The sequence below is a fragment of the Canis aureus genome, chromosome 13 (assembly GCF_053574225.1).
Source record: "Canis aureus isolate CA01 chromosome 13, VMU_Caureus_v.1.0, whole genome shotgun sequence".
In the NCBI taxonomy this organism is placed as follows: Eukaryota; Metazoa; Chordata; class Mammalia; order Carnivora; family Canidae; genus Canis; species Canis aureus.
The window spans coordinates 62,968,762-62,993,382 of NC_135623.1; the positions used below are offsets into that span (position 1 = coordinate 62,968,762).

The 24,621-nt window shown below is 35.7% G+C and overlaps 1 protein-coding gene across 15 annotated transcripts in view; it reads left to right on the forward strand.

Annotated features, from left to right (window-relative positions):
• Positions 1-24,621, forward strand: part of RAPGEF2 (Rap guanine nucleotide exchange factor 2) — a 242,171-nt gene that overhangs the window by 168,607 nt on the left and 48,943 nt on the right. For all 15 annotated transcript variants that reach the window (XM_077846523.1, XM_077846526.1, XM_077846528.1 and 12 more), the window contains one exon: positions 20,126-20,257. In XM_077846523.1, coding sequence (XP_077702649.1) covers positions 20,126-20,257 — 132 coding nt within the window. The remainder of the gene's footprint in view (positions 1-20,125; positions 20,258-24,621) is intronic.

The following is a 24,621-nucleotide window of genomic DNA, read 5'->3' on the forward strand; positions in this document are numbered from 1 at the left end:
GCCTGAGTGAAAACTTTTGTTATTCTTTCAGACATGTTATCTGCATGGTGTGAAGCTTCTAGGATTTAAAGCATGGTTTTTAATTTTTAATTGAGTTATTTGATAATGTGTGAACCAACCAGGATTTTAGTACTATTTTGATTATTGCAGTGGAATTCCTCATGTTTTACCTTATTTTGTAAACATGAAGCTTTATTATAGAGAGATGAGTTTCCAAACCTAAAGAAAGATACGTTCTTGGAGAGCCAGGTTAATAATGACATTTGTCTGAAGATATGGAGAGGTTTCATTCTTCAAGAAAAAAAGCAGTAAGTAACATATATTAGTAGGGTCAGACATGACATTTTTGTGGTATGAAAACCAGAGAGAGGAAATCCTAAAGCCTTTAAAAAAAAACAAAAACCAAAAAACAACCTTTCTTGTTCTTAAAAATTAGTGGTGTTATGTAACCACTTAAGAATTTAGCTGAAGCCTGATATTAAGTGACTCACATTCCTAGCTTCTTAATGATGCTTCTTTACTGTGAAATTCAAGCAGTTGCCAGATTTTTAAGTCATGAGTTCATTCTCCCCCCACCCCCAATTTGCATGCAATAAAAATTGACAATCTGTGCCAAAGAAGGTGTTAACACTGAAATTCTTATATGCTAAATGCAACATATTTTATGTTAGGCTGTTTCTCAGTGAAATCATCCATATTTCAATTTAAGAAAAGTGACCAACTTTAGGCTAAAGTTTCTTTACTGAAAAGTAGTAAAACAGCTCCTAAATCTGGCTTTATTGGATCTTTCTCCTAATTCCCTTTGCCCCTCTGCCAGAAAAGCCATCGCTCTTTCAGAGTTGTTTTCCCCAGATCAACCAAGGAAGGTACCTGCTTTCTTCTAACACAGTAATATACTAACCATGTCAACTAAACATGCTCTCAGGTAAGCCAAGGGTTTTCTCGTTTCACCACTCACTGACTTAAAGGGAGATTCTTATATAATAAGCTTGTACAAATAAAGCTGAAGAACCCTTAAGACTTGTGAAATTGAACACTTCAAGAATTTTTTTTTATAAAGGTACCTGGTGACTGGGGAGGATTTAGGTTGGACATATGAAGGATGGTGTTAATCCTTGCTCCCCCATTCCCACTCCACCACCACGCACACTCACACACAGACACAATCGAGCAGGTATCTGCTCTGAGATGAGCAAAGCAGTGTCCTCATGAGGATATGCAGTATCTGACTTGTCAGATATTCATTCAAATCGATGTCCCATCCCCCTTTTCCTGAATTAAAGATGATTAAATCTTTTTTTGTTATTGTTGTTCCATTCACGTCAGAATCTCACAATTTTGAAGCACAATTAAGTGGAATGTATAGAATTCTTGGCAATTGTGTATTTTTCACTTTTCCCCTCAGTTACTCACTTTGGGATAAAGATGTCTTAATTCACTCCCTCTGCGGTGACCTAAAATTATTTTCACCTCCTTTACTTTTCATTTCTTATTCCCCAGTTTTCCACAGTTGGTAGAATGCATTAGAATAAGCCTTGTTTGGTTATATATGAAGATAGGCATCTATCTAGTTTGATATGAAGATATCTAGTTTGTAAGCGAGGGAGAATAACATGTCACACCATGGCCTTCAAGGGAAGAGGATACACAAAGGAAATCAGAGATTGTATCTGATTTGCTTAATGTGTTTTGTTATTGGTATCTTTGTTACTATTTAGTTTTTCTTGATTCTGATCTTTAAATGAGTTCTCTTAAGATGTAAAAGAAAGGAAATTTCTATCTCAGGAGGTCTGTTAATCCTGAAAGCATTTAAAGAACAAACTTTACTTACAAAGGCTCATTAATTCAAATGACAAACGTCTAGTTCATATCTCAACTGAACTTTTATTAGGTTTATACATTTGGAGGAGGCACTAGGTATTTTGCAAGTTCTTTAAAAGATTCTATGAGTAAAATTCTAAATATTTAAGGTAACTTTACTTTAAAATATAAATGAATTCCTATTTTTCATTCCTGTGAGCTACTTTTTAAATTTTTTGCTAGTGTGTATCTTACACTTTTATATTAATGGCTTAGATCAAAAGGGAAAGAAAATGGGACCTTGTATCTCTTGTTACCTTACCTGTTTATTGATTTCAAGAATCTTTATCCTATCGCAGTCAAAATATCCTCTTCCTCACCCTTATAATTATCTTGATCATTTGTTATTTATATATCTATTAACATGTAAACACTTAATGAGCAGCTAAAAAGTTTTACAAAATTTTGCCCCCAAAACCAGACACCCATTTGTTGATTATAATAAAATTCAAGACTATGTATTCAATTACCCACTGGATATATTGATGTAGATGTGTCAACTCAGATTTGACATGGCCAAAATACAACCCCTGAATGCTCTCCCAACCACCACCAAAAAAAAAACCTAACCAACCAACTAATCAAGTAGGCAACAAACACCTGTGGTTCTCCAGTTTTCCTCAGCTCATCATCTTTGGCATTACTGTCTATTAAGACATTGAAGCCCTAACACTACAAATTACCTTTGGTTCTTCACATTGCCCCAAACTCATTATTCTTCATAAAATCCTGCCTTTTCTACCTTTTAATCATGAAGTCATGTTTTTACTCTCCTCCATTACTGTTCCAGTTGACTCCCACTGTTGCGTTTGAGTCTTGCCATTTTCACATAGATAGATGCCTGATTTATCTTATAAACTATGAACCAGATCATGTCATTTCTCTTAAAACTCTTTAGTAACTCCCTATTGCACCTGGAATAAAATCTATACTCCCTACAAAGCTGTGTATGAGCCAGCTGAGGCTTGCTGTGCTCTCATCTTGTTCTACTTTCCTTATCTTCTCCACTTCAGCTGCCTTGATCTTCCTTTTGTTCATTTAACAGACCAAGCCATAGAGTCTTTCCGCCAGTTGTTTCTTTTGCTTGAATTCCATTTCCTGTGATCTTAATGTGGCCGCTCCTTGACTCTCAGATCTCGGCCATTTTATAAGTATTTATCAATTGTATAAGAGATTAATTAACAAGAAGTACAAAAATGCAGATATAGGCAAATGTTATTAAGTTCAGAATCAGTGGATAATTATTTTACCTTGGGAAGATTTTTTTTTTTCCCCATGGCTGGATAAACTTAGATGAAACTGAATAGGGTATAAAGACCGAAGACAGTAATGAGCCAGCATACATTAACCCCCCCAGTATTTATATTAGCAATACTAGTGATAAATAAAGATTAACATTGTTAACTATGAGAATTTTGTTATACTAAATCATGTAGTTTAACATTTATGCGAAATATGGACATAAATATTCACCTAAGCAGCAAAAAATTTCTGATATAAACTATTTAGGAATTTTGGATGATAAGAAGTTTGAAACATACTATTCATAAGCAATATTAATATGGATTATATTGAAGATTAAACTTTTGAAGGACTTCAGTATAATTCAATGCCAAAAACCAGGTAAAAGGTACTTGCTTGTGTCCTTACATGTAACAACTTCAACCATTTAGCATTATGAAAGTCATAATTTTCTGAGAGCAGTCATTTTTTAAAGATCCATATATCATAGAATTGAGATTAAAATTAATCGTACATTATTTTTGGTTTATACAAACATAATACATCATTAATAATGAATTCCGAATTATTTTTTCCTTTTAGTATTTTTGCATGCTTTAGAATATTTGTTTTAAAATATTAATGTTACAGTTTTATATTATAGAAAATTTGAAAAGTATTCAAATTAATTTTTTCTATATTGCATAAAAGTATGATCTGGATTCTAGTGTTAGCAGTGCCATGCTAATTCACCTTCTTGGTTGTCAGTTCCCACAACTATGAAATGAGATTATGTTAAATGAACCCTTAAAATCTCCCCAGGTCTGTCACTGTACTTTGATACACAACCTTGCATTTGTATAATGCTTTATATTACTAGAATTCGTTCACATTCTTTCATTCTCACAGCTCTCTTGTGAGGTGGGCAGGACAGACCTTGTTATGTCTGTTCTACACTGGTAAGGAAATTGAGTTTCAAGGAATTTAAGTGATTTTCTTGAATCACACAGACAGCTTGGAACTAGCCATGTATTCTTTCTATACTATCATATGATAAACTATGACCTCCTAATGTGAGTCTCTGGTTAGGTGCTTTGTCAAAATAAGTATTCATTTTATTAGGATATTTAATAAATTATTACTGCAATAACTTGAATATTTTTTACAATCTGATTCCTTGTTCCTTGGAAATCTGTTCAGGCACCCACATAACTTATAGAAGGTCAGAACTAATTACTAAAGTATTGTAGCAACCAGTGGCACATAACTCATTGCCTTTATGGTACTTTAGATAGATTTTTATCTTTTAAAGAAGTTAAACAGTTGATTACAGAGACCCCTCCAAGTATCATCAAGTGAGGTGTCAAAAGGCCATTTTTTGTTTGCCACCACCTAGGTGGCATGCCTCACTGTGTCCTGATTTGTCTCTCCACTTCCATTCCAACCTCTTATAACCCAGTCTCCCTCCACCACCCTACCAAGGATGATCTTATGAAATATAACTGGATCTTGTTAATTGCCTATTTACAAATCCCAGCGTCTTCCCATTGGCCTTAAAAAGCCCTCTTGTTAGAAGGAATAATTCCTTCTCTTTTGACCTCATTTGTCCCACTCTCCTCCCTCAAGCAATCTCACTTTCTCCCATCCAGTCACTGTAGACTTCTGTTTCTTGAACATTTACTTGCTCTTCCCACCTTACAGCCTCTGGCCTTCATGTCTCCTCCACCAGTAAAGCTCTCCCCCATCCTTATTGGGCTTGATCCTTTGTGTTCATTCATTCATTCATCATTCATTCATTCATTCATCACTCATCTCAAATGTCATTTTCTCAGAGCATCCTTTCCAGGCTGTCCAATCTAAAATAGTCCCCTGAAAATAAAATAAAAAATAAAATAGCCTCCCTGTTCCCAACCAGTACCATCCATTACATCACCCTACTTTTTTAGTATTCTCTTATGGTACTTGCTGATCTCTAAAATTGTTTTGTTTATTGTTACTTTCCTTGCTGTTCCACCCTCAAGCCCCTCCTGCCTCTAGAAATGTATATTCCAGGGAGCAGGGTCTTTGCCAATCCCAGTCATTGCCATATAACTAGGTCCAATAGCAATGCCTGGTTCATTGAAGCAAGTCAGTAAATACTTGCAAAATAACTGAGTAATGAATGAGCCTCACGATTCTAAAGTAGAGTTCCAACACTCTTCATCTGCCAGGCTCCTCTTTTGGAATCTATACAGATAGAAAGTCAAAATTTTTTTAGCCCTGAAGCTTTTGTCCTTAACTTTTTTGTCCCAAATTCTAGGAAATCCAAACTAAATATATTGCTTAACTAGTTACTGTCCACCTAGGCTTAGTCTAATTCCATCCCTCTTCTGTTCCTCATCTTTTTGTTTTATTCTGGTGATCCAACATAGAATCGCTGGTAGTAAGGGGTGACTGTGGAATTGGGAAGGGAGAGAATGTTGGCAACAGACGGTCCTGGTTCAGTGTCTCAGCCACACTGTCTTCAGCTCTCCACCAGGGTTAATAGTTTGGCAATTCGCGCATGTGTTAAGTACTGATTGCAGTAGTTTAAGCACTTGGAAGCAAGGAAAAGAGTAATGACAACAGCAGACTTGTTCCCTTTTGAACTCACCTAGAGAATTAGGTCAGCAGCTATTGTAAAGAATGGTTAAGTTCTATGGCAGGTGACATTCTCGGTGTCACAGGAGCATCTTAGAACTTCTCACCTCCACGAAGGAGAGTGCAGAGAATTAGGCAGCCTGGGAGTGAGTGTTGTAGGAGGAGGGAACAGTGAAGACCCAGGAGAAAGATACAGAGTCTGCCTCTTGAATGATCGTAAGGAGCTTTAGAGATCTAGTACAGAGAGACTCAGGGGCACCCTAGAAGCTAGTGGGGGCCATGATTCAGGGTGTGAACACTTTACTGAAGGTGAAGGAAGTCCACTAGAAGATTTGTGGCAGGGGATTGGGAAGATCAGGTGTGTATTTTTCTGTTGTCTTGTAAAAGTTTACTCTTGCTGCAGCATGGAGAAGAGATGGAAAGTGGGGGGAGACGACTTGCAAGCAGCAGGAGAGAACAGTGGTGGTGTGGGGGCATTCGAGGGAAGTGGGATGGTATTTGTATTTATTTATATATTTATTTAAGTAATCTCTATACCCAACATGAGGCTCAAACTCATGACCCCAAGATCAAGAGGCACATGCTCTTCCAGCTGAGCTGCCCAGGTGCCCCTGGGATAGTATTTGTAGCTCGCCTGTCACGGTGTTGTCACTGGGAGCCTGGCTCATTTTCTAAGTTCACGTTCTTGCTGAAGGTGAATTGCGGCTATGTAACTTCCAGATTATGAAAAGTTAAACTGTTTACATCTAAAGACATTTTCAGTTTATTAAGAGCTTGTATGTGTGTGCGTACACGCATACACACATGCGCTGACATCACAGATGATCTTAACGCAGTCTTAAGATTCCCTAAGTGTACCTCAATTAATGCTCTTCTATTTTCCTGATTTAAACTTGGGATAATAAATTAATAGGCATACACATACACGCTTAACAGGAAAGTTTAGAGAAAGTAATTGAAGTTTGAGGAAAGTAAAAGCTTAATGGACTGATATAGTACTAACTGTTGGTGTTAATTTAGGAAGAATGTGCTTTCTAAGAGAGTCGCTCAATTGATTATGTAAATAAATCTTTGCAGATGACTGAGAAGGTCATGAAAAATGGTGGAGCATTGACAGAAGTGAGGGTATTAGGAAGGAGTCTCCTTATGAGGTAATGTGTGTTTCACTGTGTCTTAGTAATTCGAACTATTCATCTGATGCTACGGTGTCTAAGGTTTACTAGTCCAAACAAAGGGGGGGAAAAAGGAAGGATGAAGGAGAAAGAAAAATCTGTTCAACTCCTTGCAATTTATGCAGTATGTGTTTCTGCTGACCCTGGGCAATGAGTAATGCACCACGAATGTTTAGTCAGTTCTCCCATAATGCCCTCCAGACAGAGCTAAAGCAATGAAATTATCTGGTGTGCCAGGGTTGACACATAGAGCCCTTGACAATAAACATTAAATTAAATGTCTTGGCATGGAAGTCCTTGGAAATAAATGCTGAAATGAATATCTTTATCTTTTGAAGTAAAAGAGAAAAAGTGATACACTAGACACATAAAATTAATACCTACTATTTTTGTTAGTAACTTAAGAGGGATAACATGTAATTATTTTTTGATTTAAAGATTATTGTCTAGCTGAGTTGTAATACTCATCACTAGCAAAGTAGCAGTTGTGGTGGTAGTATTTGAATGAAATCTTGAAATGAACCAGTAGAGGTAGGATCCTAGATGTCAATTAAAATCAAAGTACTTTCCTGTGTGTGTGTGTGTGTATGTGTGTGTCTCACATTACTGGGGTGGGATTTTTCAGTAAATTAAGTTATATAGCCAGTGTACCCATAAAGGATAACTTAGAATAGACACAGCTTCACAGTTGAGTCACATTACCTGTGGTGTATCCATCAAGATGAGCTACGATGCTCTTGTTTCCTGACGGCCTCTTGACACAAGCTGTAATAAACATCTTTTTCTGTTTAAGTCATGTGAAATTCTCATAAATATTTATCAAAAAAGTAATATATATTCACATTAGAAACTTTAGAAAAATGTTTTAAATTCATGATGTGTACATTGTGAATGCTCAGAACCCTCCAGTGGTTTCCATGTCGCTCAGGATAAAATCCAAAATCGTTATCATAGCTTTCCTACACGGTTTCAGCATAGAATCTCTCTCTGTACTAATTCCCTCTGGTCTTCTCAGAGCTTTTACTAACCTTCTGTCTATTTCTCAAACATACGAAGGCCACCCTTGCCTTTGCGTTTTGCTCTCGAAGTCCTTGTATGTGAAATGCCTGTTTCCCCGTTGTGTATCTACAGGGTTCAGGCATGTGCTCCATCAAGGTCTTTGTTATTTTAGCAGTGAGACCTTCCGTCCTCTACCTCCTGTATCCTACTTTATTAGTTTTCAATTTACTTAACTCTGGTTGGTATATTCTTATGTGGTTGATGGTCATTCCCCTGACCTCAGTTTCCTACACACAAATGCCAGGATGTAAAGTCTATGGAATCGAGGGTTTTTGAGGCTATCTGAGCTTCTTCCTAGGGAAATAAAAGTGCGTTCTTATTTTTCAAAGATTACAACATAAATTTTAATAGAACTATTTTTTTTCTCAAGCAGTCAATCTATTCAGTGAATCTTTGAGTACTCAAATCAGTTGACTATAAGTAGGTGGGTTCTAGGCTTAATTTTCCATCTAACTTAGCAGTATTTTTTGAGGACAAGTATATTTCCGTCATATATATATATATATATATATGTGTGTGTATATACACATATATATGCTGTAATTATTTTTTATGTAATTATATATATATATATATATATATATATATATATAGTCAAATAGTGTAATTAGAACTGTCCATTTAAGAAATAAGGTGAAAGTATACAAAATAATTTTCTCATCTTAGTATCACATCTTAGATCTTTCCAGGCTGTCCTGTGACTCTTCATCATATCAATCTCTCTCTTTTTTAGTTTTTATTCAAATTCCAGCTGGTTATCATACAGTGAAGTATTAGTTTTAGATGTATAACACCTGTGATTCAACACTTCCATAAAACACCTGAGGCTCATCACAGCAAGTGCACTCCTTAATCCTCATCACCTGTTTCACCCACCTCCCCTCTGGTGACCATCAGTTTGTTCTGTATCTTAAGAGTCTGTTTCTTGGTTTGCCTCTCTTTTTTTTCCCCATAATTGTTTGTTTGTTTTTAAGATTTATTTATTTGAGAGACAGAGCACGTGAACATGAGCGGGGGTTGGGGGCGTGTGTGTGGAGGAGAGGGAGAAGAGCAGAGGGAGAAGGAGAAGCAGACTCTACCTGCTGAGCAGGGAGCTTGACATGGGGCTCGATCCTAGGACTCCAGGATCATGAGCTGAGCAGAAAGCAGACACTTAACTGCTTAACCAACTGAGCCATCCAGTAGCCCCATTTGTTTTGTTTCTTAAATTCCACATGTGTCTGAAATCATATAGTATTTGTCTTTCTCTGACTTATTTCACTTAGCATAATACATCATTCACGTTTAATCTTTGTTAAATGCAGCAGTTACCACTATTTGACAGTTTTCTTCATTATTTATTATTTGTCTCCACCCACTAGCTGTAAGATCCATGAGAGCTGGGAGTTTATCTTTCCTACTCCATTATCTAGAAAACCTGGAATAGTGCCTGGTATACTAGCATGAAGTGGGTTTTCAATAAATGTGTTTGAATAGGTAGAGGAACTCTAATGTTTATTTTATCCAAATTAGACATAGTACTGTGAGGTCAAGATATTATCAGAGCCCTACTTACTTCTTCTTAAGCAATTTAGAATTTCATTGTGAAACGTTTTTCACAAATAGATCTCACTTTGTGTTTGTATGAGTTATGTGTTAAGACAGTGTATTTATAGGAGTTATTTATTTGAGCTAATGATAATGTATTTATGAGTTAAGATAATGCTGTCCATTGTACCAAACAAAACATAATGATTCAAACACAGTAGAAGTTTATTTCTCTTTTGCATAAAATCTAAAGCAAGTACTCTTGATTACTTAGTGGTTGGTTCCCTTCTAAGCAGTGTTTCAAGGATCCAGTCCCTCTGTTTTTGGCTCATCTAACCTTCAAAACCAAGCTTCTGTTGTCTTCCAGCAGAGACTATTTTGCTGCAAGGGAAGAGGTCATGACAGGTCTTAAGGCAGATTTTTATAAGTGAGGTGTGGAAATGGCATATGTCACTGGTGTTTGTCAGCTTGAACTCACTTGTGTGGGCACATACATCACTATAAGGGAGGTTCGGAAATGTCTAGCTCTGTTTCCCAGAACAGAGGATACCGATAAATAACTAGCCAGTCTCTGACATTTTATGTTATTTTGTTACATAGAAACCTTAGTACCATTGCACTTGGACGTATGGTAGCTTTAATGATCTTTAAAGAGTTAAAGATTACTTGTAGGTTAAAGTTTTTAATTCTGTGTGAGATTTTCTCCCCAAACCAACTGTTTATTTTTGTTCAAAAAGAAGGCAGCTTAGGGTTCTCCATAGATCCCCCTAGGAATCTTTTTTCCTTGACTTTAACCACTCATTTCCCTAACTCCATACTCCCTTGAGCGTTTTTACAGCTGGGATAACTAAGCATAATCCCTTTGGAGCTCATCAGAGTTGTTGTCTAATTGGTCACAGAAGTTGGTTTCTGGTATTACCAGCAACTTCTTTACCTCTCCAGAGACTGCTACTTCCATAGCACCAGTCCCACTTAGTCCTGGAAAACAAGACACCGAGGACTCAAGTTTTAGCAACTGCAGGAAACTGGCAGTTTTACCACATGGATAATCACAAATTTTGCTTAAAATTGTATTTATTGGGCTGTTTTTCACATTAGAAAATAAAGCTATTCTTAAGTTAGTGTACAGTTCCTTTGAGGCGTTTACTGTTTACATAAGGGAGAAGACAGGAGCAAAGATTGGGTTAGAATATTGCGCCAATGGGATCCCTGGGTGGCGCAGCGGTTTGGCGCCTGCCTTTGGCCCAGGGCACGATCCTGGAGACCCGGGATCGAATCCCATGTCGGGCTCCGGGTGCATGGAGCCTGCTTCTCTCTCTGCCTGTGTCTCTGCCTCTCTCTCTCTCTCTCTCTCTCTCTCTCTGTGACTATCATAAATAAATAAAAATAAAAAAAAAAAAAGAATATTGCACCAAATAACAAATATCTAGAGACAGGGTACCCTGGGCAGAGATTTTGGAGCCTCTTACCTGAGGGCTTTCAACAAGTCACTTGAGCTGTTTGCGCTTCTGTCTCTTTAGCAGCATCTGGGCTTTTTACAAATATTAGAACAAATTGGTGTCAAATATTGAGCTCCTTGCTCATTACATAGTACGTACCCACCCGCGCAATAATGGCAGTAATGGTTACTAACAGGAAAAGAAAATGCACAAAGGGGTTTGGGGTTTAAATAGGTGGAATGCTACTCAGAAGATGATGTTTAAATTACTGGACTGAGAGCCAGAAGCTGCCATGTATTTTATTGACAATTTCTTGGACTGAGTCATCTAGGCATTTTTTTTTAATTCCTTGGAGAAATGTGTGCTTTTCAGATGGGTGGTTATGGATGATTGCAAATAAATTGAAAAGAAGAACAGATTATATGTTATGTCGGGGAATGGGGTGGGGAGATGGAGCGAGGATGGAGTGGCTATCTCTTAAACCATCATAAGACAATGTTTCTTAATAGGCAACAGGATATTTCATTTGCCATGTACCATGATAATTAATCAACTACCTCGGTATTTCTGTGGAAAACTATATAGACGGTTTTATTTTAGGTCCCAGATAAACATTTTCATTTTGAAAAATATACAGCTTTCTTTCACATGAGAAATTTTCATTGGTTCTAATATTAATATTATAGAACTGCTCTCACTATGCCAGGTGTCTTCCTTTAGGATGATGAAATTCATTGACTAACTCATAACTAACTCTGTGTATATATGTGCATAATTTTTTTCTGATTATCAAATGTTAGGGAAATTATATACCAGGCAGATTCAGTTTCTGCCAAAAATAACTACCAGAAAAGGAATTGCTCTCCTCACATATTTTATGAGGTTCTCTCAATTTATTTTACTTTTAAAAACAATTAAAAATACTCTTCAGTAAGGAACATAATGCAGAAATGACCTCAACCAGTGCTAGCTTGGAATGCTTTCCAGTGTCACACCATGGAACTGGCATAAGGGAGTTAAAGAAGCTTTGCATTTTATGCAGGTTTAATAATGATTCCTGGATGTGTGATCTCAAAGTTGCAAGTACTGAATATTACCATAATATTTTTAAAATGAGTTTATCACATAAATAGTAAATTATTTTATAAAGAACCTGTAAGATGAATGACAAGTCAACTTCACTAATGTACATTATCACACACAGATTCAAGAAAGTAATGTAACTCAAACAATTTATAGGGAACAAAAATTCTGCTAGGATGTGGATGTAATGTTTTAATGAATTGGTTTTATGAAAGTGAGAGTGAAAAATCATTGTAGATTAGTATTTTTCTGTATGATTTTAAAATTTGCACAAGAAATTATATTAATAGGGCAGCCCTGGTGGCTCAGTGGTTTAGCGCCGCCTTTGGCCCAGGGTGTGATCCTGGGGACCTGGGAACGGGTCCTGCATTGGGCTCCCTGCATGGAGCCTGCTTCTCCCTCTGCCTGTGTCTCTGCCTCTGTTGCTCTCTGTCTCTTGTGAATGGATAAATAAAATCTTAAAAAAAAAAAAAAAAAGAAATTATATTAATAAATTGATATAAGCAGCCATTTGACCATTTCATCATTATCCATGGGAGTTTTCAAGTCAACTACTGAATTAATAAATACATTAAATTTAAAGTTTAAGTATGTGTGCTCTGGAGACCCATACAGCCGGAATGTTTCTTTACCACCTTTTCACTATATGATCTTGGTACAAATCACTTAACTTTTCCATGTCTTAGTTTCCTCCTATTTAAAATGGTCATCGCCACACCTACTTCATAAGATACTTGTAAGGATTAAATGACCTAATACATCTACAAGTGTTGGATCGGGGCCCAGCACAAAGGCACTGGTATCTGGTATACAAGTGTTCTTAGTATTGCCTTCTCTTTGAAAAACAATGGGCATAGCCTTACATTTTGAAATATTTTGAAATATATGGTACCTAAATTCTCATCATACTAGAGGATTCTACTTTTCTGTTTTGAAGGAAAGGTCATGTGGATTGCTTTCATTCAACATCTGGTAGAAAAGGCTTTCTAAAATTATTTGCTTAAAAACATCAATTTACTAGTTTTGGTTATTTATTTTCCTCAACAGAGGATAATAAGTGTTCTATTTGTGTACAAATGATCACTATTTCATAAATGTAGGAATTAAATTTTAGATAGATTATAATTTGCCCAACTGTAGCCAACGAAGTTTATGATTCATTTATGTCACTAACCCCCAAAAATGTGAGGGTGGCCTTTCTGCCCTGGGGTGAGGGCTAGGTTACTACCATATTTCAGTAGGTAATTCTAACAAGTAAAGGCTTATTTTTGGGCAGAAAGTCATGTGAAATAGTCATGTGTATAAGTTTATCTTAATAGCAAGTCCTCTCTATTACAGATTCCTCTAAAACATTGTTTTAATGTTTTAGTAACAAGAAATTTCTGAAAAATGCATGACTGAACTTGCACTTTGCTCCCATGCAGTGGTGTTTCCATTCAGTCTGTCCTCTAGAGGCAGCATGCTCAGGATGGCAAGAGTATCATTGTGGTTAAAGCCATACCAGGTTTCAGCACATGTGTCTGGGTCAAATATATGGAGGCTTCTGCAGTCAAATATCATAGACTACACACAAAAGCACAGACTCCCCAAGACATTATCACTTTGAGAGAATTCTTAGCTATGACAATTTGAATGTTTGTAAAAGAGAGAAATTGGACTATAAGCATATCATGATAATGAGGTTGTTTACTTCACAAAATTTAGTACAGTGTTCTAAGAGTGAGCTCCTCCATATAGACCTACGGTTTAATGTAATATATAGCCTTGGGGGAATATGTATCATAAGTAAACTACTATAATGGTAGTGGTAGGTATGACAGTGTTAAAAATAAGTCAGGTTTTTTTTTTTTTCTTTTTTTCATTGTACTTGAAAAACATCTGACCCAAGGTGATGGAGAACCTTGACTAGAAAAATACCAGAGGGAATGACGAGGAAGAGAGAGGCATCAGTAAGGTAGATTTTGTAGTTCCCAATGATTAGTTCATTTAGTCATTGTGTTATAGTCATCTGATGGAAGAAACTAAGGTACACAGAAGTTAATTAACTTGTTCAAAGTTGCCTGAGTTAGGAAGAGGTTGAACAGATGATAATCTATATATGTTGACATGAAGCTTATATCTTTTGAACCTGGCAGGAACCTGGGAGAATGTTCTTGCAAATTATTTTTTTTTTGTTCTTACAAATTATTAATTTTTGTTCCACCAGTAGACATAAAGCACAAATCCTTCTAGACCCACTTCTGTAAAACATAGTCATATTAACATTAAAAGTGTCTCCGTGTGTTTTAATGAGAAATATAATTAGACCTATTCATTATTAAATTATCTCATGACACCTTTGGGAAAACTTTCATGTTTATGAATAAAAGAAATTGTGTACTGTGCAAATATCTTTCTCTTTGTTGGAATATTGATGGATGATGTAATCAAGAATAAGTATTGGATCTAGGCATATCATAAGGCAGTATAAGGGAAGCAGAAATTACTTCTGATGAATAATATCTGGGTATTCAAATGTTTACTCTTTTTGGTGTTTTTAAAGAAATATTATGATGGAGAGATATAAAAGTCGATCATATAAAGTGGCCTTTAAAATGGTCTACTAGGGATCCCTGGGTGGCGCAGCGGTTTGGCACCTGCCTTTGGCCCAGGGCGCGATCCTGGAGACCCGGGATCGAATCCCACGTCGGGCTCCCGGTGCATGGAGCCTGCTTCTCCCTCTGCCTGTGTCTCTGCCTCATTCTCTCTCTCTCTCTGTGACTATCACAAATAAATAAAAATTAAAAAAATAAAATAAAATAAAATGGTCTACTAAATAATATTTCTGCCTACTTAGTCTCTATGTAGAAACAGGTCAGAGAGTGTCCGGACTAGTAGTATCTGAATAAATCAGTAGTGAAAGTGTGTGTGTGTGTGTGTGTGTGTATACAGATGCAGAGGGGGTGAAAATATGAATTGCTTTTAAAACACAACTTGAATTCAAAAGTGGGTAAGGGAACGGTGTTTGTGGCTGGAACAGTAGAAATTCTGGATCTGGAAAGGACCTGTATCTTACACGGCATCCACATGTGGTAATTGTAATAGCTGACACACTTCTATCGTGATTTCTCTGTGCTAGGCCCTACCCTAAATGCTTTATTCCGGCTCATTCATTTAATCATCACAACACAGGTTTCCAATAAGTGATGAATGAGTAGAAAATATGAGAGATGTTATTTTCACTAACATATCAGAGAAAGACAGGAAATGTGTCCAGTAACATACCAACTCTTCCTTGCAGAGCTTGAAAACATGATCATAAAGAACACTCACAAAACTCCAGTGATAGGAAGAAGACAATATTCATTTGGGTAAATTCTTAAGGAGTACATCTTAATATGAAGTTAGTTTAGGTCATTAAGTATGATATTTACTTTAGATAGTGTTACTCAAGGTAAACTGCCAGCGAAGATTACGTAGATCCCAACAATTACCCCAAACCTTGTGTGTTTTGTTGTAACTGTTTCTTGAAATAAACTCATTCTAAAGATTAGTTGGGAAATTTTTCAGTTAAAGAAATTTCAAATGTTGGTGGCAGTATTCGTTTTTTTTGTTTGTTTGTTTTTTAACTCTTGGATTTCTCAGCAATCCTAAGCTAATAATAATGCATTGTGAAACATAAACTATTCCATTTCCATTACATGTCCAGTAATATACCTACTCTTCCTTGTAGAGCTTGAAAATGTGAGCATAAAGAAGTCTTTTCTGGGGAGAGAAGGAAAGAGAAGCTTCTACTACTTTATCACCACTTTAAGGAATTTTACTATTTCAACAAAGTATTTACTTCCTGATTCAGAGATTCCAGGCACTCAAATTCATTGCATTTATGTTCAAAACAGAGTTCATATATTAACTAGTATATTTATAAATCCCAATCATTAGACTAATAAATCAAAGATTATCAAATGCCTTTCAAATTCATTGCATTTATGTTCAAAACAGAGTTCATATATTAACTAGTATATTTATAAATGCCAATCATTAGACTAATAAATCAAAGATTATCAAATGCCTTTCAATATGAGACTTAAATCTTTTAGATAGTACTTGTTTATAGCTAATTGTTGTAACATTCCTTTTTCTTCCAAAAGAGAAAATAAAATAAAATAAAATAAATAAGATAAAAAAGAGAAAACAAATTATTATATAATTGATACCCAGATTTTATGAAACTATGATTAATTTTGCTTATGTTCATTTTATGGCATTTAAGAATCTGATTTTAATAATCCCCTGTATTACGTATTTAATAGTTTTTGCCGTTAAACTATGGTTCAATCATTTGCCTAATGGTCATTTATTGCAGTTGTGATGCATAAGTACTGTATTTCTAGGAATATAGGTTGATTGATCCAGGAAAAAATTAAGCAGGAATATATTAATATATCAAATATTAAAAATATTTAATAAATATAAGAGATGCCTTTAAATTGTGTTCATCATTGTGAAATATGTTGGTATTAAGATCAAAATGTATAAAATGTGTTAATTTCCCCCTTAGCTTAATTATTGTTTAGTTTTATTCAGGTAGTGACTGTATATAGTCCCAACTTCAAACATTTTTCTTATATTTTGAACAGTTTCTGTTATAAATGGTGGTTAGGATCACAAGATAATTCACAGCCTCATTTTAATCTGAAATTTAATGAAATAGGATACTGATAGTAATTTAAATAGGCATCGAGTCAAGCCTAGAAAAATTTGGAATAAATGAATCTTGTTGTCTTTGCCATATCGTGCCCTTTTTGGGTATTTTTTACTCAGACTATGAGTTACTGCCTCTCTGGGATTCTGTGTTAGCCTTGTTGACCTCAGGTTTAAACATGGGTGCCTGTACCCAGGTTTGTCCGCTGACTTCCAATCCCTATATAGTTCATTTGCCTCTTAAAGACCCACTGCCCCTAGATTAGTCTCAGGTCTCTATTCTTTTAAGAGTATTGTGACTGGCTGGGTCAGATCAGTGGATTTCAGACTCTTCCTTTATGGAAACAAATTCCATAACTTCTCCCATTCTGATACCTTGGCTGAGGTGTACTGTCAATAAAGTTTACTCATGATACTATTATCCCAATCTATGGAAAACATTTTTAAACTTTCTTAAACATGGCATCTGCTCTAATATAAAGAAATGTTCAGTTAAGACTAAATTATGTATGCATTTACTGAGTTTAATATAACATTATTTCATGCTGCCCTGCAAAAAATACAGGTGTGTGTGTTGGGGGGGATAAAAGCCGTGTTTTTTTTTTTTTTAAGTATGTTTGATTTATTTTTATATCATAGGTAACACCTGTTTCAATTACATTTTGGGTAGTAGACGTTACATTTGGAATAGGATATGTCTGATTCCCCAGCCCTAACAATCTGACTTAGCAGATACTCCATTAGTGTTTATAAAATAGAACTGAATTCTTAAGAGTGAAAATATTTTTTTTCTTTTTAAATACTCCTTGTGGTTCTCAGCCTAACAGCCATGTAATTCTGGTGTCTGCAGCTATAAGCTAGCATAGATGAATATATTGTGGCATATGAAGGCTGGATCCACGTGTGTCCTACTAGATTCAGAGCTCTGCAGCTTAATGCTTTCCATACAGTGAGTACTTAGGAAGGATGACCAGCTGATGGATGCTGGAGAGGAGAGTCCTCTGAGACTTGAATAAATAAGTGTCTAGTGAGTAAAAATTCATTAGACAGTTTTATCCTCACTTGACAAATTTAAGTTAATTTAAAAAAAATCACACTGTGGCACATGCCAACTGGAGTCAGGTCTATCAAAAATAATCAATAGAAATCAATTTATTCTATAATTATATATATCGATTTATGCCTTTTAAAATCACTGAGCTGTTAAGTAATGTTTCCCCAGTTGACTTCTGTAGTGAGTGACTGAATTAAATGGAAATGTAGCTAGGATGATGAAGGATGTTTATCCTGGTTTTGGACATATTATTTTAACATCTGCTATCTATCACTTAACTAAACATGCTAAATCATAATCATTAGTACACCTTGGCAGATTTCTGTCTTCAAATTGTTCCCGAAGAAATCCTGCAAATATTTCACTGTTCTACGTTGTGAATAAATATATATAAATTCTCAGTTTAGTTATTCAGCTATCTATTCCTTGTAGGGGAATTGTTATTCTCCTAAATTTTATCTAAATATTTCATAGCATCTTCAATTATCAAGTTTTTATAAAACAACACTCTTAGTGAGGTATGTCATGTTTGCAATGATTTCACACGTTTGAGTAAACATCTCACTTCTCTGAGCTCCTCCAACATATGTGCTTTTTGTCCATTTATTTGGCATCTAATCATATACCTCCTAATAACTTTAAGTGCTTTCTTTGTATACTTGTCTCTTATGAAGTCAAAAATATTTCTGTACAGACTGTATTTAATCTTATTAAGTATTATTAAATATCATAGTCTGTTTACTGAGTCAGATCGGAATAATTGTGGGATATAAATATTTTGCCTCATTGTTTGGAACTTTGAGGTATTAAAATTCATTGGTCTTTGTCATAAAACTGAATCACCTCCCTTGGGAAACTTATTCTAATCTGTGGAATGGTGTCTTGTTTTCAGAAGGGGGGAGAAGGGATGAAGGTCAAAGGAGAGAAGGGAAAGTTCTAAGATTAACTCTTACAAAGTTTTACATTAACATTCCTTATTATTATTCAACAGCTAACTAGGATCAATATGTAGGGAGGAAATGGAGAATGTTACCAGTATTGCATGTCAGCATATATTTTGAAGTGTCGTGTATATTACTAGCCAATAACATAATAAGTTGGATAGGATAAATAGTGCCCGTTTTTAATTCACAAGAACTGGTAATAACTTATAAGAGTGTAAGATTCTTATGGCAGTGGTTTTCTTAGTGTCTCATTCACTGACTAGCACATAGAGGAAAAAGTCTCAGTAAATATTTGTTGAATGGACAACTATATGGATGTTTTCTTTTTAAGATTTATTTGAGAGAGAGAGCAGGGGGTGGGACAGAGAGAAAGGGAGAGAGAGAATTCTTTTTTGTTTAAGCTATTTCTTGCTATAAAGTTGTGTTCGTCTGCTTGCTGAGGGCTGAGCCCTGAGCCCTGAGCCCAATGCAGAGCTCAGTCCCAGGACCCTGAGATCACGACCCGAGCCAAAGTCAAGAGTCAGTTGTTTAACCAATTTAGCCACCCAGGCATCCTGTGGATAATTTTTCAATTTATTTTCTGTTTCATAGGGGAATGGTAGAAGCACTTGAGGGATACTTAGTGAATCTGTTCCATAGAAGTTCTTTTATTTAGGGTGTAAACATGAACAAATAGAAAATTGATATATATGTGTATGTGTATAGATAGGTAAATGTTGTCCATAACTTTCTCAATTTTAAGTTCTTTGAACGCATTCTTTTCTGTTTTCATAGAGCCTAGCATAGTTATTTGTATAACAATATATTTTGTCAATCCTAAGATGCTCTTTTTTTTTTTTTTTTTTTTTTGAGAGACAGAGAGGGCCTGTGAGCAGTGGAGGGGGTGAAGGAAGGGGGGCACAGAGTGGGAAGGAGAGAGAATCTTAAGCAGGCTCCATGCCTAGTGCCCCATGCAGGGCTGATCTCAGGATCCTGAGATCATGACCTGAGCCAAAATCAAGAGTCAGCCACTTAACTGAACCACCCATGTGCCCCTTTTCTTTACTTTTAAGTAGTATGTGGGGATATAAGAACCTCATTTCTCTTTTTTTGTTTAAGCTATTTCTTGTTATAAAGTTGTGTTTATGGTGGCTAACAAACAACAGTAGACTAATTTGCTCAGTGGTGTGTACTTTGAAAGTTGTCACTCACTGAATTAAGTGCTCACCCAAGTGAGCACCTTCAAACCCACCTCTTTAAGCATTGGATTTAGTATTAAGGTTTATTGAATGTCCATAAGCTTTAAAAATTTATTTTGTGACTTTTGATAAATAGAACACTATTTAGTAATTTGTGAACTTAAAAAATGAAAGATTTCTTAGTACTTTTGGGTAAATGGTATGGAGTAGAGTATAATAAAATTTTTCAATGTCTTAAGAGTTCTTGATTCAAATTGTAATCCTGTTTCTCCTGCTCCTTCCATAGCTTCCTGCAGATTTCACAAAACTACACCTTACTGATAGTCTCCACCCACAGGTGACGCACGTTTCTTCTAGCCATTCAGGATGTAGTATCACTAGTGATTCTGGAAGCAGCAGTCTTTCTGACATCTACCAGGTAAGAAGGTGTTTTCTTTGTCATTTGCTTCATTTTTATGTATTCTAAGGATTTTTTTTTATTCTTAATTGATAGGATCTATAAAGTAAATATATATGTGTATATTATATGTACATACAGGTACATAAAATGCTAATGTTATAGTAGATTTGTTTCAGGAAGTAGAACTACTGTCTAATTGTATTTGCCTCTGCTGTTACCAATTATCAGAATTTTAAATATTTAAAGTTTTAAATTTAAAGTTTGACTTTAAATATTTAAATTTGACCATAGACATACTAGGTTTATGATTATTTCTGGACTAGAACTCCAGGGGAAAACTGCAGAATTATGCTAAATAGTAAGTTTTTCTTATTAAAATCTTGTGATTATTATAATTAGATCATTGGATTATTTTTCTTGCATTTTTAATTATGTATAGATTTAGTTATGTATATAAAATAAATTTTTATGATACTGATGGAGAGAAAAGAAATGAGAACTATGGAATTCCAAAAATGTTTTAAAAGCCAAATAATTTTAATTGTAAAGGGAGAGTTCATTGGCTTAGAATATGCATATTTAGGAAAGGTGACTAAAATAATGCAAAAAAGGCCCGTTTGTGAAGAGGTCTTTAAATAAATTCTAATATGGGATTTTGGATGGCTTCAAATAAAAAGAGCATAGTACTCATTTTACAAGGCATAATTCTTGACTTCTTAGGAATTGTGATAGGAGATGACCATAGAAGTACCTGTCCTTAGAAACATTATAGTGTTTCAGGATCACTGAAATATTCAGGCAGTGATAAGTTTCTATTAAAAAAAAAAAAAAAAAAAAAGGTAAAAGTAACTAAACAATTAGAATGCCATCAGGGCAAAACATACTTAAGTTCTAAATTTAGTAGATCTTAGAGAATTAGTTTTAAGAAAGTAATAGGTACACAACTTTGTAGAGAGCTTACTGACTAATGATCAGTAGACAGAAATTAATTATTTGCAGATTCTTGGCTTATTAAGAATTTTTATTATTTTGCAATAAGAAGTAATATCTGGTTCTTTAACTTTAAAAATTTCTACTTGATAGAGTATCAAATGCAAAGATAGATACCTCGCAGTAAGTGTTAACTTACAAGGCAACTTTTAGGAAGTAATCCCACTTTCAAATGTTAGAGGAGGAGAAGGTGGTGGATAAAGGCAAGGTAACTTTGCTCTCCTCCCTCCACTTGGCAGTACTGCCTATTTTCAAAAGTTGATTTTTTAAAACATTTACTCGAGTATCCCTTATGCTAAAACAATGAATGGCATAACTAAAAATTGTGCTTTATAGTAACTGAAATGTCATGATAGAGCCCTGTCTTCTAAACTTTGAGATGACTGTACCCTTTAAAGATCTGCTGTGGAAACACAGCTTGAGGTTATAGTATATACAGACCTGAATGGAACTCCTAGAAGGCAAATTTATAAGAATGAAATAAGTTGTTCAAATAATTTACTGTGGAGTATTCAGAAGGAAATTCTAGCTTTATGTGTTTAACCCTTGAGTAAGCTAGGATAAGTTCATGAGGAAATTCTTGGTGATACAGAATGTCTGAGAATCCAGGCTGTGGGTGAGAACTCCAAATTGCTCTGATGTGGTCTGCCTGCAGCCTGACTTCATTTTGAGATACAGATGGAATAGAGGGTCCCTGTGTATTTTGATTTATTTTAGTTGAGTTTCAAGGCTATTCATTTCAAATTTGATGGCAAGCATATAGCCTGTTAAGTTTATAACCTTCATAAGGAAAAATCCATAGGAGTATCTAAGGATTTGTTACTAGCTATACAAAACTTAAAATTTAATAGAGATTCCCAATAGACCATTTCCATTATCTTTAAATCCGAAACTCTTAAGTTGAGAAGAAACCTGAGAGATGCACCTGGCTCAGTGACCAATCTTTTATTTGAATCCTCTACTACTTTCCTTTTTATTTTGTTTTATTTATTTTTTAATGTTTCAAGTTTTTATTTAAATTCTGGTTAGTTAACACAGAGTGTAATATTAGTTTGAGGGGCAGAATTTAGTGATTCATCAGTTGCATATAACACCCAATGCTCATTACATCAAGTGCTTTCCTTAATCACCATCACCCATTTACCCCATCCCCTACCCACCTCCCCTCCTGCAGCCCGCAGCCTGTTCTCTATAGTCAGCAGTCTCTGTTATGGTTTGCCTCCTTCTATTTTTTTTTCTTATAAATTTCCCCAATGTTTATCTGTTTCGTTTCCTAAATTCCACATATGAGTGAAATCATGTGGTATTTGTCTTTCTCTAACTGACTTAATCTGCTATCAGTGAAGTATCCAGTTTTTTCTTGAACATTTCTAGGGATGGTCAACTATCTGTCATGGTAGTCTATTTTATCTTTATATAATTTCTGACTTAGGAGAAACCTCCTAAGTCAAGTAAGGGAACTTTCTCCTAAGTCAAAAAGTTGTCATTTTGAAGAAAGTATGAATGTTAGGAGATGGGCCTGGAGAGGTTGAAATGCATGCTATGTACCAGAGAGAAAAGGGTAGAATAATCTTTCTGAGAGGAGGAGAGGAACACAAGAGCAAAGTGGAATAACTAGCTTTAAGATGAGAAACCTTCCTCTGTTTTAACAGGTACATATTTATCATGGTGGGTTTGGAGTGGGGAGTTTGGGAGTTGAGGGCATTTTTCTCCGGTGGCTTTTTTTCTCTCTGAATAGGTGAGTTCATTTGTTAAGAGTGAGAGGGTGGGCAGGTTGGGAATTAGAAGTTTGAAATAGAAGTTTCAGGGAGTAGGAGAGCAAATTGACTGGAGTCATGGAAGCTCAATTGAGATGGTGCCCTCAAATTCAGAGTGATTTTCCTCTGCCCTCTTAAGTATTCTTTTTTTTTTTTTCTACAGCAAGCACAAAGAAAGCAAGACTTGGCTTCACCCGGTCCCAGAGTTTTGTTAAATGAGTGTAACACAAAGACGGATGAAGCAACATGCCAGCCTCTTTTTAACGGCTGAGCTTTGTTTTTGCATGCCTTCTGCCTGGAATGTTTTCTCCTAGGTTGATCCTTTTCTGCCTTCATTTTTAAGTACCATCTTCTCAGAAAGTTCTTTCCTTAATTACTTTCTGAAAAGTAGGTCCTAACATTTTGGTTCCTTTCCTGGCGAGTCCTTTTGTTTAGACTTTGATTGAAATGATTATTGCTTTCTCTGTTCTGTCTGCTTACTAAAATGACAGCTTCAAGAAGATAGAGAACTTCTCTGTTTCATCTCTATTTTCTCTCTAGAGCCAGAAGTTGTGGGCATTCGGTAAAGGTGTATTGAATGAATGTGACTGAAATGCTAAGCTGAAATAAGCTGGAGGAGTGAAAGCTAGACATAGAATGTAGTAGAGTCTTGAGGACTGAAGGTATGCGTGAGTTGTAAAGGGCTTATCTGGGGAACAGATGGAAGCAGTTGAGAGCAGGAGTTTGTTGGCAGTAGAAAACAGAATGCTTAAGTTGGTGATATGAGACAGTGCAATTCTAGCCTTGATAAGATCCTGTCTACATAGTGTGATTCTCAGAGCAGTAGCTTGGTGGACTGGAAACTGTTGTTTAAAAATAGATCAATAGAACAGAGAGTTCAAGTAAAATGGAATTCATATGTAAGGACGTAATATGTAATAGAGGAATCCTCGCAAATCAATGAAGAATACAATAGATTATTCAATAAATGATCTTTAGGGTGAGGGGAGTCACTTTTAGTCTCATTTTAATTTGTTATTTTAAAAAGATCTATCTATCTGTCTGTCTGTCTACCTACCTACCTACCTATCTGAGAGGGAGAGAGAGCAGCACAAGCACGAGGAGGGGCAAAGGGACCAGGAGAAGCAGAGAATCTATCTATTGTTCTCCTGACTGAGATCATGACCTGAGCTGAAACCAAGAGTCAGACACTTAACCAGCTGAGCCATCCCGGCGCCCTGTACTCTCACTTTATATGATAATTAAGATTAAGTTCCAGATAAACTCAAGAGTTAGCAAACTCTTAATCGTATATTAATAATAAATAATAATAATTAAAAGAACATTTGAGACAGAAGTTTAAAGTCAGAATACAGGGATCCCTGGGTAGTGCAGCGGTTTAGCACCTGCCTTTAGCCTGGGGCGCAATCCTGGAGACCCGGGATCGAGTCCCACATCGGGCTCCCGGTGCATGAAGCCTGCTTCTCCCTCTGCCTGTGTCTCTGCCTCTCTCTCTCTCTCTCTCTGTGACTATCATAAATAAATGAATAAAAATTAAAAAAATAATAATAATAAAATAAAGTCAGAATACAACTCACTTACATTGAGAAAAATACAGTTCACTATGTAACAATATTCAAAGGACAAGAGTAGGTA